Source organism: Pezoporus flaviventris, unplaced genomic scaffold (genome assembly GCF_033815535.1).
Source record: "Pezoporus flaviventris isolate CSIRO_AGI_PZ_B2104156 unplaced genomic scaffold, CSIRO_AGI_Pfla_v1 ptg000070l, whole genome shotgun sequence".
NCBI classification, from domain to species: Eukaryota; Metazoa; Chordata; class Aves; order Psittaciformes; family Psittacidae; genus Pezoporus; species Pezoporus flaviventris.
The window spans coordinates 3,852,021-3,871,087 of NW_026892618.1; the positions used below are offsets into that span (position 1 = coordinate 3,852,021).

Below are 19,067 nucleotides of genomic sequence, written 5' to 3' on the forward strand. Positions count from 1 at the left end.
AGCGCCGCTCCAGGTACCACAGCAGGTGCAAAAGTCATAGCCACAGCACTATGATGGGGGTTAGGGGAGACAGCCCCTTCTGGAGCTGTGGCGGCAAATACAGAAGCTACCGCCGCCCTTTCCAATTTCATCTCTTTCAAAGTCTCGAACACCAATCTCCAAAGTGTAGAGTGTTTCTGTGCATCTTTGGTCCCTTTACTAACCTCGCGATCACGGGACCACTTTAACAGCCTCTGTAAGGCAGCACTATCATATTGCAGTCCTCTCTTAGAGAGAATGTGTTGGAGGAGCTTCACCACCGCCTGTTCCTCTTTGGATAGCAAATGCCCCATCTCCTCCCCAGCCGCTCACCTGATCAGGGCGAGATTCGCAAAGTTTTGCAGACCTCTGACTTCCCAGCGCTCTCCGCCCCCTCCTTTTGTCACACCTTCAAACTCGTCTTCGTCGAGTTACCGATCGGAGGGTCCCTGTTTGGGCGCCACTTGTTGACGCGGGAGTCACGGACAGCGCAGAGACGATCAATGTGATCAAGTGATTGCCAAATTTATTACAAAGCCTTAACTCCTTATATACTATTTCTTACATGCACTTACAGTGAGTTGGCATATTATGATTGGATATGTGTCTTGAAGATCCTTAGTGACTAACATATAATTGGTTAAGCACAGGTGTGAGAACTTGACCTCAAAAGCTTGCCAACAGTCCACAGTTCTCATTAACTCAGTGAATTCCAGCTTCTTCTTATCTTGCTTGCTTAAGCTTCTTCGGGCCTCTCATGGCCTTGCTGTATCTTTCAGGATTATTCAGAGTTTATGTACTAATTGTGCATTCTCCCGTGAGAACACTGTCTCCACAGGAAGTAGTTTTGTAAAGCCTAGAAAAGGTCCAACCTGCTCTTAGCTTCTTCCCTGTATTCTTCCAAATCAAATTCCAGTCCCCTGCATGCTGAATTACCAGGAATCCTTTGTTTTGGAGGCACACCAAAGGCAAAGCAACCCATGTAGATTTGCCAACCCAACCTCACCCCATCTGTCTCTGAGACACTTGTGACTGAAGTCAAGGAGCCCTTTACCTCTCCAAGAAGACTCAGAGTGGGAGCCGTCACCTGGCACTGCTGAAGCTCATACCCAGCCTCCTAACCTAGGCCATCTCACCTTATTTTGTTCCTTGCACATAAAATGTTAAAGGCAACTGCTTCCTTCTCTTAGAGAAAAACAAGACAGCCACAAGCACCTGCTGGAGGGGCCGTGCCTGAAAAAGGCAGTGGAAGAACAGTTGTGAGAGTAATTAGTAAAATGACCATGGCAGTTTTCATTCTGCTTTTTCTATCCACTTAACAGAGCTGTTTGCTCAGGTTCCACCTAGCAGTCAGTAGCTAAATTGTGTTGCAAGGTCCTGGAGTAGGCATGAATTTCACTTGCGCAGTTCTCCTCATGCTATTCCTGTAGATTGAAACTGCATACACTTGAAATCTGCAAACCAGAGTGGAAGGATGGGGATTCACTAACCAGCTGTGGTGCCAAAACCCACAGAATAAAGGTCCTCTTGAAGGAAAGAATAACTTAAAGGAAAATGTAATGGCTGCATATCTATCAATAAATATAGACCTATCTGATCTCTTTATATTAGAAAGTCTAAAGGAACAAGAAGCAAATTCTCTAAACCTGCTTCAGTCATCTGGTCCCCCTGTCACACATGATGTGCTTTACACTGACATAACTTGATTTCGTGCAGGAGTGCTGAATCTTGCTTACCATTAATTTGTTCACAGACATATGTAGGTATCTGTGCATAGATGCATAAAATAATAAAACAGGTGTAACGTAGCATAGCATAACATAGTATAATTAACATAAGATATTATAAATATAATTTATGCATTATATAAAGCAAACCATAAAATTTATGCTTTTTTGTCTGCTGGAGCCATTTGCCAGCTGATAAACTAAAGACCTCCAGAGCCATTTTAATCAACACATCCTTTTTGGCTGGAAACTACAGAGATTTATGTGGCAAACAAATCTGAGTGGTTTTAGTTGTGATGTGTCATCCCGGTACTACTACGGTCATTAGCTGCCTCCTTTAATGAAGCGAGACTTTGGTCCACTCCTCTGTTTGATCACAGCCTGTAGTGCAGGCATTTCTACTCTACGCAGTGACAAGATGGGGTGAACATTTTAACATCCTCTTGCTCTATCTAGTAGGAAGACCACAACAACTTTATTTGTATTTTAGATTCCATAATGTGTTTTAATGCGTAATGCTTGTGGATGACATCCATTGCACAAGCAGGAATTTTGTTAGGTACAAGAATCAGGTTGCCAGTCTCTGTGGCTGTTTTCTATGAGCTGGCACTTAGTAGAGCTTTGCTCTGGGCTCAGCTGTGCTCTCACTGACACCTGTATAAACCCACAAGTAATTCCACTAAAGTTATTGAAATTGCTCTGGACTTGTACAACCATAGCTGGAAGCAGGAGGTAATTAAGTTAATTTTGTAATTCTTCAACATACAGCAAATGCTCAGCCCTACCCACCCACACAGGCAGAGGCATAGGTACATACATGCAGGTGGAGATCATAAAATAAATGGCCTGACCAAGTGTATCCGCACAGATGAAGGCCAGATGCTTGGGAAGGAAACTCTTTTCCTGCCAATGTGGCCTAAAAGCTGCCAGCTTGTATACCGTCAGTCTCAACTGTGTTGCCATGACCAAAAATAGTGTTCCTGGGAATATTTACAAGGATGAATACACACACAGTTTTTCTTCCTTTGAGGCTTTCAACAGATGCTGCTAAGCTTTGAGTTTTCTAATTAAAAGAAGTCCTACACATGTCAGTATCATAGGAACAGTGCACTTTTTCTGTTATCCTGTTTCACAGTGTAGATCACGGAAGTCCTTAGAATGATGGCCTCTCTGTGTGTGCAGGGAGTCCCTCTGCATTTACAAGCACATGGTCTTTAATCCCATAAGTTCCTTTAAAAAGTGCACAGTTTAACTTACTTGTCTCTGATAGGTAAATGACTTCATGTTTTTAGTGGCTGCATAGGATTCATGGAGCTGCAGTGGCATAGCCCATGAGAGGCAATGCAAAGGACTGATGCCTTGAGCGGGACAGAGAAATTATGCTTTGGAGAACAGTAACTCTTGCTAGGGCACCATATTGTCCTCACAAGACATGCAACTTCCACCCTTTTTGGGCAGTTGGAAGAGCCCCCACATCCTGTCTCATGAGGCAAGGCTGAAGCTTCCCTGAACCTCTCTTGCTGTCCTGACTCTGCAGCAGCAGCTTGGTGCCACAGTAAGGAATTCTACAGGGTTCCCTGAATGACATAAAATGAACCATGTAATTATTTAAATTCAAGAAGGACAAAGACTTTCTTTTGAAGGACTTAATATGGGGAACTCAGCAATTCCTGTGAGATGGTAGTGGAAGGTATTTGCAAACACAAAGGCCCTGCAGGATGTCTGGTCATCCTTCTAAGGGAGCAATCCACATAGTTGGCATCTAGAAGCATGTCGTGGTTAAGGAAAGTGCAGACAAATCCAAATCCCTCTGTCTGTGCTCCCAGAAGTATGGATATAAGCCGACTCTGGTCCAAAACCTAATAAACGATTATATTAGTTAGGATGGGTGCTGTGCTGACTTGGCAAGGTAGCTTCCAGATAGTAAGTGGCTTAAGTTCATTTGGCTCAGGGAGAAGACACTACTTGCTCAACTCTTGTCTGCTCATGCCCGTGTTGGCACGCAGAAGAGAATTAAGACTTACAGATTTCAGCCAGAAGCTGCCACAACCTGCCTAGAAGAATGCAAAGATCTCATCACAGATATGGACCTGCTCAGATGGAAGGATGTGACAAATAGTCAATCCAGCATGAAGACACATTAGATGGTACAAGCATGTTACTCAGAGCTGAAGATAGGTTTGTTGGCTGTATCACGATGTAGTATTACTTAGTTAGGACTGTGTCCACTTTAAAATGAGGAAGAGGTTGAGAAATCATTCTCCAGGTTAATAGTGATATGACTTGTCCCCATATAAGATCCTGTTCTTGCTTTCCTTTTTATTTAGTAGACAAAGTGACCAATGTATGCTTTGGTTTGGTTTTAAAGATTGTTTACTTGACAAATTACTGAAGGGTCATTTTTTCATACAGCAGAGACATGATGTCCTCCTGGTGGTCTCAGCTATCGGTTGCAGGCTCCTTCGCTCCAAGCTCCACACTAGACGGGTCACAGAATTCTTCAGTCATGACCTTGGTGGGTTTACCTATTCCTCCCTCTGACAGAAGGACCACAGACATACCCAGTCTGGCACAATCTTCTGGCCTAACTCAGGCTTTGCAAAGGAGATCCACAGGTAAGCCTCTGGAGACTCAACTGGTTTGTATTTAGGACAGAAACCAGAGTCTTTTATTTGTCCATGTGCAGACAGTGTAAAAATGCAACCGTATAGCTTGAGAGGAGGCTTTCTTTGTATGTCATATTTGGCTATATTGGAGTGGAGTGGCCCACATACCATTTCATATCCTACTCTCTGACTGGGACTGCTCATATCTCCAAACATGAGAGTGATAAGTGAGGCCTCAGGTGGTAGAGAATATTCCTGTGTTCCCTGGACTAAGTGGTGTTATTTCCTTGTGTTTCACAATGGGTGTAGCTGCAGTAGTACTCCATATGTAAAAAGAACCTTTTATTTTCATGTCTTATAATAGGCTTAGCTTTCCCATGTAGAAAAATCTGCATCCGTGCTCCAAGCAGTACATAGAGGTATGGTGGAGGTTTGTGGAAAGATGCATGCACATGTTCTGGGAGCCATGACAGGTCCAGATTAAGCTGCTGAAGAGTGAGCATCCAGCTCTTCCCTGTTGCAGATGTTGTGACTGTTTCATAATCACAGGATGAGGCTGAGAGCAACATCAATGCCAGCAGAGGTTCTGCACCCTCTGCCTCCTTCTCCATGTCATTTTCTCAAGTGTTGTGCTGTGAGGCAGAGGGCAGTGACACCAGCGACCTTGCAGCAGAGTGCTGCTCATGGGACAAAGGCTCAGGCTTTGCACTTGGCCACCAGATCTTTTGGCTCTCACAGAAACACAGGACAAGTCTAAGAAGAATTGGTTCTGGGTGGGGATTTGTGTGAGTGTTGCTCTGTGCAAGGGAGGCCTAAGAAAGGAGGACGAATCTCTGTTACATACCTTGCAGCGAAATAGAGCATTTTGTCCCCATAGATTTTTAAATTCTCTTTAGTTACTTTGACACAGATCAGAGTGATGATGCCAATTGTACCAGGGGGTTTGCTCAACATCCTGTGAAAGAGGGATGCAGCACAGCTCTTGAAACATAGTTATGACTAGAGTTTCTTGTCAGTGGGCAATTCTGATATTTTGGCACTTGGTTTAGAGCTGCACAACCATAAAAATGGAAAGACTGACATTGGGGGGAAATAAAAATATTTGAATAGTGTCCTCAGGGATGAGGCCTTACAGATTTTCTAAAAGTATTTACTTTAGACATGAGAGATACAGTTGGTGCTGTTCTTGAAGAGAAGGTTGGTATGGCCTTTCCTCCTTCCCATTTATTAACCATAGGAGGAGAGCCCAGATGAAGCCAGGACAGGGGTATGGGGAAGCAGAATGAAGGGGAAAAGTCATTATAAACTAGGCTTCATTAATTCAGCTGCTGGGGGAACAGCATGTTTGGAAAGCACGAGATGTTTCATTTGACCTAGACAAAATGCTTGGACATTCTTCAGTTGAAATGTTTCATTTCTGCCTGTTGAACCAAATCAAAACACTTAGCTTTGGTGAAGCGCTGTGATGAAGGGCTTGGGAGGGAGCAGCTGCAGCTTATTCTAGCAGCGCTTGTCTGCCCCAGGGTTGGGAGAGGGGGTTTTTCCAATGTTGATCACTCCAGTGTATTGATGAATGAAGATGGATTTCACCCCACAAATTAGAAAACAATGAAAGACCCCAGTCTGTCTGCTGTCCAAAAGGAGTGTATGTCCTCCTGCTATGAACAGCCCTCTGAAAGGAGAAAAGATTGTGAAAGTGTTTTAATGGCCTAGTCTTCAAAGGAAAAGGGGCTGATGTCGCCTCCCACAGAGAACTGTGTGCGTGCACATGTGTGCGTGCTCACATTTGTTTGTGCCTGTCCTCCCAGTCGCGTCTTTAGTTAATGATCCACTTCAAGAAAATTAGGGCATGTTTATACATATGATGCAAGGTAGATATGTGGAAAGCAGTGGGCCTGTTCCACCCTTTGGAGTGTGAGCTTGCCACTAAGTTCAAGTCCTTCCCTCAGGTTCCCGTATGTTTACCAGCAAACAATGAAGCACATTAGAGAGCAAGATTTGCGGTCAGATCCCTTTTCCCCTCCACACTGTTGCCTGGAAGTTAATCCAGCCTCCTAAGTGGAAAACCATGATTAAAATCATTGCACTGATTTGGACAAGGTGAGTTTGAACTGAGAGCCTCTTCTCCCTTAGGAAAGCTTCCTAAGCACTCCACTATGAATTTTAGGGTATAGGTGTCCCTTGCTGTGGAACAAAACCAAAGCAAAACAGCACCAAAAAAAAACAAAACCCAAACAAGGAGAGCCTACAGGACAGAGATGGTGCCCCAGGATGAACTACTTAAGGCAGCTTAATGGCTGATGGAGATGAGGTTTCCTGGAGTTCGGGATACCATAGGAGAGGAGATTTTTTTTCTGCCCAACAGATGCTTTCCTGGAGGCTTCCCCCACAGCATTTTCCCCTGCTGAGTGTTTGTGGAGCACTACCACAGTTTAGACAGTAGTTTCCAAAGGAACATAAGGAAATTAGTCATTTGATCCCACAGAATTTCAACAGTGTCAGGGCCCCTCCTAGAGGCTCCCCAAAAGCCTTCTTTTAGAACGCTAGATCCTAGCAACAGCAAAAGCAACCACCGGTCTGATCTCAGAACAGACTGGCTTGTTGACACATCAGTGAAAAGCAGCTTTAACACAGTCTGTTCACCCTGCGGCTGCCAGTTCGGCTGTCGCTCTGGGTGTTTGATCTACCAAAGGCTCCAGCCCAGAAAAACAAATCCCAATGTTTCTAGTTCCTGGCTTAGGGAGTTCATTGCCCCTCGTGCTCTTTCCCTGCTACCAAAAGCCCAAAGGCCATTCTTCAGTATTTCCTAGTTTGGTTCTTAAATCAGTCACACTTTCAGCTGTAGACCAGCTGTACCTTTCTCTTTAGACGGCTTGTGCTGTAGCATTTCACCGTCTTATTACCCCTGTGCTATTACACTTGCCTGCCACTAACTGCTAGTTTTATGCAGGCAAGTGAACCAGCAGCATTGTCCAAGGGCTGGAATAGTGCTTCCCTTGGAATCCCAAGGGAAGGGATTACAAATGGCACTGAGGAGTGTCTGATGCTGTGCCATAGCCATGCCATGATGAAATGCACAGGGAGAAGGGACTACAGAATTTCTAGCATTCTTTTTGGTAATTAAAAAATCCTCATATGAAAAAAATGTAACGCTGTAGACAACACTCCCAGTGATCTGGCGAGGCTTATCTGCATTGCAGTAATGCTGTCTGACCCAGACACTCATATAAGCAAGTCTGCTTACATATCTGCTCTATCATTTCAGAGCTAATATGAGCTGAGGGATGCATCTTCCCCCAAGATTAAGGCTGTCCCACCAGGTCTGGTTAGAGATAGATTTTCTGGTGGAGTGAGTCTTGTATAAGACACAACATAAAGTATTGAAGGAACCTCAAATGTACAGTCTGAGAAACAGGCACTGAAAAGGATTTAGTTTGGTGTAGAGTCTTTGATGAGAGTTAAGTTCCCCCTCTCTGGTTCTACCTGCCTTTGCCAGAATGGGAAGTCCTGGCAAAGTCCCCCTTGAACACTTATATTTGAAAAAAGGAACAAAAAGAGGATCAGGGGATGTTATCACTTTCATTTTGTAATTGGAAGGGAGCCTTGATATATTCATTATCTACTCACAGCTGATGCTATGCTGTCTAACAGGATTGAAATTGTAGGATGACAATTACACCACTGATGGCATAATTTATTGTTTTTTCGGTACCCAAGGTAATTCCAATGATGTAATAAATCTACATGTCAGTAAGAAAATACTCAGTTTACCAACTGTGCTCTGTTTTATAGCCATAGGTTTAACACTTTGAGAGGAGTGTTTGCTAAGCATTGCTGCAATAAGAGGCAAAGAGGAAGTAAAATGTTCCAATTTTGCTAGCACAAAAAGAAAAAAAAAAATATTGTTTCTCATAATTTGTCTTTCTGTTAATATTGCATAACTCAGTGTCATTGTCTTTTGCTTGCTCATCAGCTCAGCCCGAACATGGTACTGAAATGCCGAGCTGGAACTCTGCTTCCTCAAGAAACCTTAGCCTTTTCATGACAGTGCCAGGACGGAGGAGCTTCAGCCCTTTGTTTACTGACTCAAGGAAGATTGCCCAGAGCCTTAGATGCATGCAGAATCCTAGGAGACGTTCTGCTTATGAGGAGTACCAAGAGTTTGCATCCAGGTACAGGCACAGCTGGCACTCACCTTCAGGTTGTAGGGAAGAGATGGTGTTTGCTGCAATGCCTCCTGTACAGGAGCTGCGAAGCACAGGCAAACCCTTGATAAGAGACTGGGTTATTGTTTATATTGTTTATATGTTGTTTATATATTGGAGAACATCACAGGCTTTGAAATGTAAGGATCTGACTCACTTCTTTAGGGACAACTGTCCCCAAATTGGACTTCACTTTCAGAAAGGCTTAATTACCCTTCTTTTACCAGGTCCCTTTCAATATTCCTGAATACAAATTCAAAGACCCCCCCTTTGTGAAGGTAGTCCATAAAAGGAGCAGAAACACAGTACATTATGGCTGGTTTGGCCTTGTCTTTGACCGATCCCACCTAACTTTGAATCCAAGAATAGAACTGATAACGCAGGGGACTTCAGAGGGTACTATGTGGGCTGCATGAAGCTATCAAAGGCAGTGACAGGCAGCTAAAGGAATAACTGGGCTGTATATGGTTTATACCCACCTAGAAACCCCATTAAAAAGTAAAGTATTGTCTCCTAGAGAAGCTAATTGTCCCAAAAAGACATTTCCCATCTTTCAGTTAGCTTTGCATATACTAAGGGTGGGAATAACCTATCAAAACAGATCCTCAGCTGGTTTCCGTTATCTTGAATCTGTCTCCTTCAGAGAAATGACAATGGTTGACAACTCCAGTTTTAAGGGTAGCCTCTACGTGGACACTGTCTGCTACAGACAGCTTCCCACTGTGTTGTTCAGCAGATAGGCCTGCATGTGTTTATTGGTAAGGTTGCTTTTACAATAGTCAACCTACGTTTCTGCTTTTACAGTGATATTTAATTGGTGATAGTCACACAAATCCTTTTCCTTTTGGGGATTTTCCACCCACTACATGCTATACCAATTCTGGTATCACATGTCCCTGCGATTATCTATTGAAGACAAGCATTTTAGCTCTTTTGCTTTTCTTCCCCCATAAATTAGTCCCTGGATCATTCATAATTTTGGTACACTTTTATAGTTCCTTGTTAATTATCAGTATTTTTCTGGTTCATTGGCTTCCTCCTAGCCTTCTTTCAACATTATTGCTCTCAATGATTTTTTCCCTTCAGTGACAGCTATTTCTCCCCTGATGAATTAGTGTACTGTTTTCCAGGAGCTGCATCTCAGTTATTTCCTTCCTGTATTTCTAAGCTCTCCAGGGCTGTTTGTACTATTTCTCTGGAACTCAGTTGTGTTCCCCTACCCTCTTCTCTCAACTTGATGTTATCTACATATTTTATTAACCAGCTGTTTCATTCCCCCTTGCACAAGTGAAAATGCTTTGTTGAAACGACAGCTACTCTTTGTCCCTATAGGAAACATATGAGATGCAACCCCCTTGTCTATTATTATTCCTTGTTTGCAGTCCTTCAGACAGTTCCTGTGACAGTATTTACGTCTAAGCCAACGGGAGGTAATATTTTGAGAGGCACTTGATAAAGTGCTTCCCTGACTTCCAGCTCTTTGGTGCCTACTGGTCTCCCTGCTCTCATTCGTTTTGTAATTCTTTTGACTTTATAGGCACTTTTCTCATGGACTTAGTCTTTGTAAATCCATGGTGCTCCTTCCATATGTTTTCATAAAGAGATCTGTGTAATTCTCAGGACATTACAGGGACAGCCATGAAAAGATACCTTTGAAAGCCAGCATGAAAGCTCCAGTTATGTTCAGAGCTCTAAGGCTGTTTCCAAATAATGAGAGACACCTTACTGTTTGATTGGGCCTGAGGAGAATAACTCTAGATAAATATTAGGAGATAAAAGAGATCACCTTCCCCTTTATGCATTTCCTTGTTTTGTGTGAACTGTTTTCCAGTGGGGATTGAACCCTGTCTTGTATCATACAGAAAGCAAAAGAAGTCATTAGCTCTGCTAATTGTTGAAGATAAAGAGTAAAAGGCAATGACAGTTTGCTTTGTGTGTGGTTAAACTTGTTTAATGCATAAATTAAGCAACTATTTTCATTCTCATTTGATTCATTGCTATTACGATATTCCACTGTGCTAGCAAACTACCAGGTTGGGGGTTTTTAATTCCACTCAATTTGAATTTAAGCTATACCCTTTCTTGTTATACACATTAAAAAAATAAAATTACATTGTAGTACACAATATCCAATGTTTTAATTTGGTATTGCATTATACAACATCCTGTGAGTATACACAGTATGAAGATGTAATTTAGTAGCACTTCTATAGAGAAATGACAAGCAGTATGGCTGGATCTGGTTTGTCATGAGGCCACAACACACAAACTAGTAGAAATATGTGGGTTTGGCCAACTAGGATATTTTGATTTTCTTGTTTATAATTGAGTTTAATTTACATCCATTTGCTTTTGAGAATATGTGAAAATACTTAAAGCACCTTGAGGGTTATATGTTTAATTAGATTGTTAACTAATGTCATGCTGAGAAATGGATGGGATTTGAGATATCAGAATTTTCAGAAGCATTGGGACTCGCTGCATTAGGATTTTCAGCTATCAGCTGTGAGCTAGGAGGGTGATAATACTGTAAGATGTGTCCTGGCACTGATGCATAGAGACAGTTGTGGTGTCCGTTCAATGAGAATGTTCCCTGAATGTTTCCCTGACTTTCTCATCTGAGCAGTATTAAATCTGCAGGGTGTCTCTTTTGCAAAAAAACAGGAAAAATAGAAACTGATACTTGATATTTTGTGCATGGCTATTGAAAATCATCAGTATCTGTTCTGTACTAAGTGCATGTGCTATATACTAAGGGTGAATTAAGTTAAAGCCGTGATCTGTAAAGCACTTGGGATCCCAGCTGAACCTTGGCATTTCAGGCCTACAGTTGTGTATAGCTATTATGCATGCAACATTTCACAGCCTTTCAGAAAGAGCGAGCTGAGCCTTCTCCCAGGGCTTTTCCTGTCCTGTCCTTCCAGTACAGTTAAATATGCTGGCATACAAATAAACAGATTTGTACTTCTGGAGATAAACCTTTCCCAACACAATAGCAGTATCAACCTGTGGCTTTCTTGAAGACTTAGGAGCTCAGAAAGACTTGAATTTATGGTGTGTTTTACAGTAAAAATGTCTTGTTGCTACCTCTGTCAGCTCAGAGAGGAGCAAGTTCAAAAGGCATTCTAATGGCAGGTAGTAGGTCCCATGGCTGATGCACCCTATGGTACTGAGAGCGCTGACATTTTTTCCCCTCTGCAACGTGCAGTGCTGTGCATGTTACAGAAAACTTTGTATTCTGTGCCACCAGAGAACGTCAGGATGTAGCAGCAGAAACTACAGCATCAACACAATCCAACCTCTCCCACACACTCTTTAGCACTTTAGCTCCTGTCTCACAGGAACTGGTTCACTATTTGAAAGGTAAACTAACTTGCTAAAAACGCTTTGAAGCCTTCAGTGAACATCTCCTTGGAGAAGTTATTCCCTCATTTAAACTCACAAAAGTCTGTTGCCATCCAGCAGCTAGCTGCATACACAAGCTTTTAGAGAAATCCTGCAGGTCTCACTTTGCACACAAGCTCCTTCCCTCTTGTTATGCACAGGGTTTTGATGTGGGACTAGGAGCTACACATACATTTAGAGAGGAAAGTAAAAACCGAATGGGTTTGGGGAAATTAGCTCAAATGGTGCCTATTCATTTGGGATTTTTAAGGTCAAGGGTAGTACGTGCACAGGCTAAGGTCCAAATTCCCAATGAGACATTCACATGGATCATGATGTTCATAAATTCAGAGTCTCGTTTGGCAGAAAAAAACTATACTAGAACATAAAGGCACTAGCATACATGTTTTATTGCAGGGTTCTTTAAAAATAGTTGCTGGTAAAATAGGATTTCCAGTTCAAAGAAAGAATCTTATCTTTAGTCAGCCTTTAGTTAATTTAGTCACTCTGAATTTCATCAAATAGCAGTTATACCCCCAGGAATTTCTCTGGCAAAGGGGTCCCCAAAAATCTGGGAGATTATCCAATTACAATTTAAAGACACATACAGCAAAGATGACTGACTGAAGATAGGAGTCTCTGCGGAAAACAGCAGGAAAGAGTGTGAGGATGCCTGTGTGAGAGAGTTTTGCCTTCTCTTAGGAGTAACATGAGGAGAATTATACCTACTCTTAAGTTTGTGGTGAGTGGAGTTAAGGTCCTTGGTTTTGGGTGTGGACCTATCTGCTTTCCTTCCTTTCTTCCACTTCCTTCTCTTTTGCTATGTGCAGACCCCATGCCCATATGAAAAACTGACTTAATCAAAGTCAATTAAGCTTTTTAATTTTTAGATTTAAATGTGTCAACAAAAGAAAGGGGGCTCTTGACTTGGAGGTTCTGTTTGGGGTGTATGGGCAGAGAATACATATTGCTGTTAATCCTGGGCTGAGTCAGGGGACTGGTGGATGGCTACTCCCAGGAACAAAAGGGAGATGCCAGAGAGCCACCCACCCAGACCAGGATTATCAAGAGCTAACAGCTCCTCCTAGGCTCTTCTAGGTACTGGGAGCTGTCTGCAGAAGGCTGTATTTTTATGCCTGGAAGAATTGCATGATGATGAGCTCACGTCCCATGCCCATCAAAAGTACTGTGCTCACTGAGCTGGCACAGGAGCATGCCCAATTGATTCAGAAGCATTTGATATTGAAGGATGATCAAACCCATTTATTCTTCTTTATCACTAACAGCTCTTGCCATATTCACCTTCAGTCATGGCTCAACTGACCGTGCTGTTTAACTCTTGCAGCTTCGGATCTGACCTTCTCCAGCAGCCAGCATGGCTGTGAGGCAGGGGATTGCATAGGCACAAGCTGGCAGCTCTGTGCTGCTTGCTTCAGCAGCTCCCAACACCAAATTCCCATGTCCCATCATTTGCTCCTTTACCAGCCCTATGTGTTGTATCAAAACCTCCTGTCAGCCCCATTTTATGTTCCCAAGTTTCCTCAGCTTCAGTAGGTTCAACCGAGGTCTTGTTTAGGGAAAGTTGCACTACACTTGACGCTCATTATTCGCTCCTTTATCAACCAGTATTCTGCTATTTAAAATGTTACATCATAAAATGGCCTTTTAAAGCCACTTTAGGAGGTGTCTTTCCTCATCTACTTTTTCCTGTCCTCCTCCTAGATACATTTTGGCATCCAAACTTTTCTTTCACTTTTCTTGCACAGACAGAGAAAAATGGGAAAGCTGGAAGTTCTTTGCTTTCTGTACAGTTCAAAAACCCTCTCCCATTGACTTAACTGGCTCTACATTTTTCCAGAGGGTAAAAATATCAGGGATTTCTCTTTGTTGCTGGTGTCATTCTGCTTTTAGAGCCCAGTGGAGTCCTAAGGCACTGCTGGAGCTCCAGGACTGTAGCGATGTATGAAGAAAGCATACAGGGTTTGAGTCACAGCATTTGCAAAGCTTCTTCCCCTCATCTGCACTGCTGCAGCAGCTTGCAGAGACTGCCAAAACTACTCAGGTTAAAATAACATCCCCACAAAACCTTTTACGCCAGGTTATTTCAGCAGTCCAGCTTAGTGTGGTCCTAAGAGAAGGGAGGAAGGAGAAACATGCCAAACTGAGGCAGACAGATGAAAGCAAGCAGCCAGAAGAAGAGGGGAGTCTGAAGTCAAGGAGCCCCTCAGCCTGGCTGCACTGTCAAAGCCCCTGTAAGGCTCTGCATCTCTGGTGAGCTGTCTCCAGGTCTGTCCCTGCTGATGCGAAGCACAAATAGACCATGATGGAGTGGTAGGACGGATGCTCTAGAGTTCCCAAAGTTTGCAGGAAGGCAAAGGAGAAGCAGCCAAGTGTTGCGTTCAATATCCATGTCATCTATGGCCACGGAGGAGGCAGTTCCCTGCGGCTCTGCTTCCAAATCTGTCAATGCCAGCAGCAGCCTGGAGGCAGCCTGGCTGTCGTGAGCAAGTGTGACTCACTGCTACACCACGCAGCTGAATTATTTGGAGTGGGTGGGCAGTATTTGTCACATTGTGAATGAGGATTTGGCTATGTTAATGAAGCACATAGGCTGTCTGCGCTGTTGGGTCAACCTTTACTATACACACAGAGATCTATGATTTAAACTTACTAGAACAAGATGAGCATGGCAAGGGCAAATGCACTACGTTCACAGAAGACAGACAGGACACTGCACCAGTGCTAAACAATTACATTTATTGTGGTAGATGCTGCACCAAAAGCCGAATGATTCTTAGACTTTGTTCCTATCCTGTCTAATAAGACCTATGATGAGTATTACAGTCTGGGACTGAGTGTTTACAAGTGATCCCTTGACATGGGCACCACTTAAAGGAACACTCAAGTGATAAATTTATTTTCCAGTGCTTAAGGGAGATTGAGTGCTCCTCTGCTCACAGGAAGTCCCCGATCTTACTGCAGATGCAAACCAGAGCCTGCTTTGCTGTGATCCTGAAACTGGGGAGGGATGAAATCTCAGTCTTGTAGCACGGGGCCTCTGAGTTAATAAAAAAGTGTTAATAATGAATAACTGTCTCCACTAAAGAAAAAACAATGAGAGGCAGGAGGAGAAAAACATATTGATGGATGAGATGCATTTTCTAAGCTTTCAAAGAGGGTCAGCCACACAACTCCTACTAATCATACCAGGCTAAATACCCAAGGCAGTCTTAGAGGTTGTAGCCTATAAAGATTTAGACAAAACCAAATTCAAATGGTATACTGATGACTTTTGCCCCACGAAGAATCTTTTTATTTCTGTTGGCAAAGGATGTTACCTAAATGTGAAAAAGAAACAGAATATTCTGATTTTCATGCAAATGGGTTTTTATTTTTTTTTCAGATGAAGGGCACTGCATAAAAAGTAGAATGGCAGTGCTGTAAATATTCTGCCTGTGGTATATTTACTTACCATTAATTACTGACATCTAGGCTAGTTGTTATGAGGAAATATATGTATATTTTCAATTAAGCAATGCTTTTATGCTTTCAAATCAACTTCTGTTCTTTCAGTGCTATTGGAAACTTGAAAATTGCTGAAGTTGATCAAGGTGGATGCTTTGTAAAGATCCGGAACCATGCCACTGAGGAAGATGAGAACATTGGGGGTTATCTCTTGAAGCAAGACATCAAAGGTCAACCAGTAGCTGTATTTAGGTTTCCCTCTGAGATCAGGATGGAGCCCAACTCCACCGTGACAGTGAGTGTGAGAGCTTTGAGTGCCTTTTCCCAGCTGACAGACTAGGGTACACTCTTAGCCTCATGGTATAGAGTCAAACTTAAGTCTGTATTTTCAGAAAGGCTAACATTCACAAATAAAGATGAATTCAGAAGCTCCTGATGTTGATCATCAGTACAGGCCTGGCATTCTCATGATTCATCACATATTTCATGTTGTCTAGCAATGGGAAGCTATCCTAGGAAGTCCTTGTTTGATACATTACTTTTTCCAGTCACTGTTTCTCTAAAAGGCTCACCACCCTACTGCCAGAATATTGAGTTGTGCTAGTGTTTGCCAATGAAGGGTGTGAACCTTGTATCGGAAACCTACAAATAATAGAACCTGAAAGGAAATGAGTTTATGTGTTGTTACTGAAGCAATTAATACAGTTTTGTGTACAGTCTGAGGTACCACTACAGCATGGCCTGAAGTGAAAATAAAAGAGAAAAGTGATGCTGCCTTCCAGACTGTGCCCACCACTTGAGGACAGCGGTTATCCAGCAGAGAAAGCCATAAACCACTGTTCTGGCAATGGGGCTCTGGTCCTGGCTTTGCCTTGGATGACTTTAGGCAGAATGATGAGACTCTGTGCCTTCATTTCCTATTCTGTAAAATGAAGATGATGTGCACTCCTTTGATGTTGTGCCAGAACCATACGTTAAAAATTCAGTGCATGGGCTGCTGCTCTTCAGAGATTGCTTCCCCTCCAGCTAGTTCAGATGTATCTTTTTGCCTGTTTGAATAAGAGTTAGAGAGGTAGGTAGGATCTAAGATGCAAAGAGTCAGATGTCTTCATTGTACCCCAGAAAAGATTTAAATAGATAATAACAAATATAAGCATCTGATATCCATGGTAATGAAAAAGGTTTGGACACATGAACTAAATGTGACCAAGGCTCAGTTGTAGGTGTAGCTGAGGAATGTCTGCTGGCGTCTGCACGCAAACTCCAGCAACCTCTGGGATGTACCCGCACTCAGAGAGGGCACAGCTGTTGCTGTACTGGGTAAAGATGCAGACTGCTTGGCTGGCTGCAAGATACTTCGCAGATCTCCCCAGAAATGTTTTCCCCTTAGTTGGCTTTTGTGCCACGCAAAGGCAGACCTTTCTGAAATGCTCTGATCAGCACTGAAGTCATTGACAAGGTTGTTGTTCCCGTTATAATTAAAGGGCTTTGGGGTGAACAAGGTAAAAGACGAAGGTAGAAGGTCCACCACAGCTTCTATTTCAGCATACACAAGCAGAAAATTTCTGCCTTTCTGTTAATTTCAAAGGGTTGTATTTGTGCTGACAACTCTTGCATCTAAAATTCATGTACAATAGTGTCTGTGTCTGATAGCCAGGGAGGACTTCCAGGCCCCAGCTCCCCGTGAGAGCAACAGATGAATCGAGGCAAAATGCTCAAGTTAGATGCCTGTGTGGATGCTTGGAATATGGTCTGAAGCCTCTTTTACCACCAGTCTTCTTTCTTTTCTTGAAATGAAAACTGAGGCATCTCAAAACAAAAGGAGGCAGAGTCCATATTCATCACCAAGCTCAGCACGGGCCAATGTAGCATTGTGTGAGCCCTCTTACAAGAAAGCTGGAAATGCAAGCTGGCAGTGCCTCAAAAGAGCTACAGTCAATTGTGTCGTCTGATGTATGTGTGAAAAAGCCACAAAATACACCTTAGCAAAGTGCCGTATGGTGAGCATTTTTTGAAGAGGGCATTTTCTATATTTTTTTTAGATACTTCTCCTTTAAAATTGAATGATAATTGGTTTGGCTCCCAGGAAATGGTTGAAGGCATTTTCTCACAGATGGCAACTGCTAAATCCTTTAGTGTTTGCAAAAGCTTGTTGTGGTCGTCTTATGTAAGAGAAATGTTTTCATAACGGGTCCTTTTGCTACTGTGTTAGTGATAAAGGTCACAGATAATTGTGTTCACTTTATAAAGCACAGTGTTGTTAAATCTTTTGTATAAAGATAAAAGTACATAAAATTTCTTGTCTCCAGTAGAGACAAGAGGGAATTGAAAATGAACAGAGGGAATCCAAAATCAAGCAGAGACTGGAATTTTAAAGCTGATATCACAGATCTCTTCCAATGCCCCTGGTAATTCAGAAAATAAAAGAAACTGCCTACTTTTAATCTTACTCTCAGCAAGCCAGACCAAAAAGCCCAGGATTTACTAGCACACCTTGAAAAATGTGCCTTTGCTAATCTCTGTTAATCCGCAGGAGAGGTACTTGAAAATAATCACTATAACTAAGCTGCAAGTCTTGAAATACAGTTCTTTCAGCTTTGATTTCACAGATCAAATAGTGACCAGTGTTACAGAAATAAAAAAGAAAAAGTAAAACCTCATGTTTTTACTACCTTCTATGTTGTATAAATATTCAGGAGCCATTTTGTCTTCAACCTAATGGCTGCTTGTTCTTTGCAGGTGTGGGCAGCAGACGCTATGGTGATTCACAGATTTCCCTCGGATCTTCTTTGGAAGGACCTGGAGAGATTTAGGACAAGCCTTGACTGTACTACCATTCTCTGTGAGCCTAGTGGCCAAGTGAGCAAAATCACTGCATTTCCTTACCCAAACAGCTGTATCACTGGACTTCTTTCAGAGATTTAGGATCATATTGTTAAAGTCCTTGTAGAATCAAGCACAAGCAATCCAGACATAGCAAAGCTGTGATCTCTCTATGTTAACCTTGCCTCTGTGGATGTTAATTATTAGGAACTGAGGAAAAACACCTCTTGTTGAATGAAAGGCTAACATCCTCACAGCAATTGAAGCAGTGTGAATTGCCAGCCCACTGTCCTTTTCCATGTGTTACAGCCATGAAAGATCCAGCTATGCCCAGGGCTATTCAGCCCATGGCTGCTCATTAGTAACTCTCATCAGCTTGGCAACCGTGTTGAATATTTTTAGGCAAACTTGTGTTGACTTGGGGATGAGAGGGAGTCCAAGATAATTTTTTACTCTATAGTTGTCCAGTGGCAACTATGGTTTTTGGCAGTTTTTGTCTAGACAAACTCACACTACTGACAATATGGAAAAGACCTGTGACTTTCATAAACAGTGTAAGATACACAGCTTCCCCAAGGTAGCATAATTTACCCCTTACAAACTGTTAAGTGAACACTGACTTTTGGTGTCACCTTTTCACATTTACTCCTCTTCTAGCTCAGTTTGGCTATACCTGCTATCACATCAGTATCACGGAGTCAGAGGCTGAAAGGGAACTTGAGATGTGATTACCTCTGCCAGGATTGCTTCTGGCTGTGGCTACTTAGGTAGTTCTGCAAGACTTTCAGTAATGGAGACTCCACTATGTCCACAGGCAATATGCTTTAGTGCCTCACTCT

The 19,067-nt window shown here is 42.6% G+C and overlaps 1 protein-coding gene across 1 annotated transcript in view; it reads left to right on the forward strand.

Moving 5' to 3' along the window:
- LMNTD1 (lamin tail domain containing 1) overlaps positions 1-19,067 on the forward strand; it is a 130,618-nt gene that overhangs the window by 99,758 nt on the left and 11,793 nt on the right. Inside the window, exons 3-6 of the mRNA XM_061472182.1 lie at positions 4,163-4,360; positions 8,325-8,523; positions 15,514-15,700; positions 18,145-18,264. Of these exons, the coding sequence (XP_061328166.1) occupies positions 4,163-4,360; positions 8,325-8,523; positions 15,514-15,700; positions 18,145-18,264 (704 nt within the window). The remainder of the gene's footprint in view (positions 1-4,162; positions 4,361-8,324; positions 8,524-15,513; positions 15,701-18,144; positions 18,265-19,067) is intronic.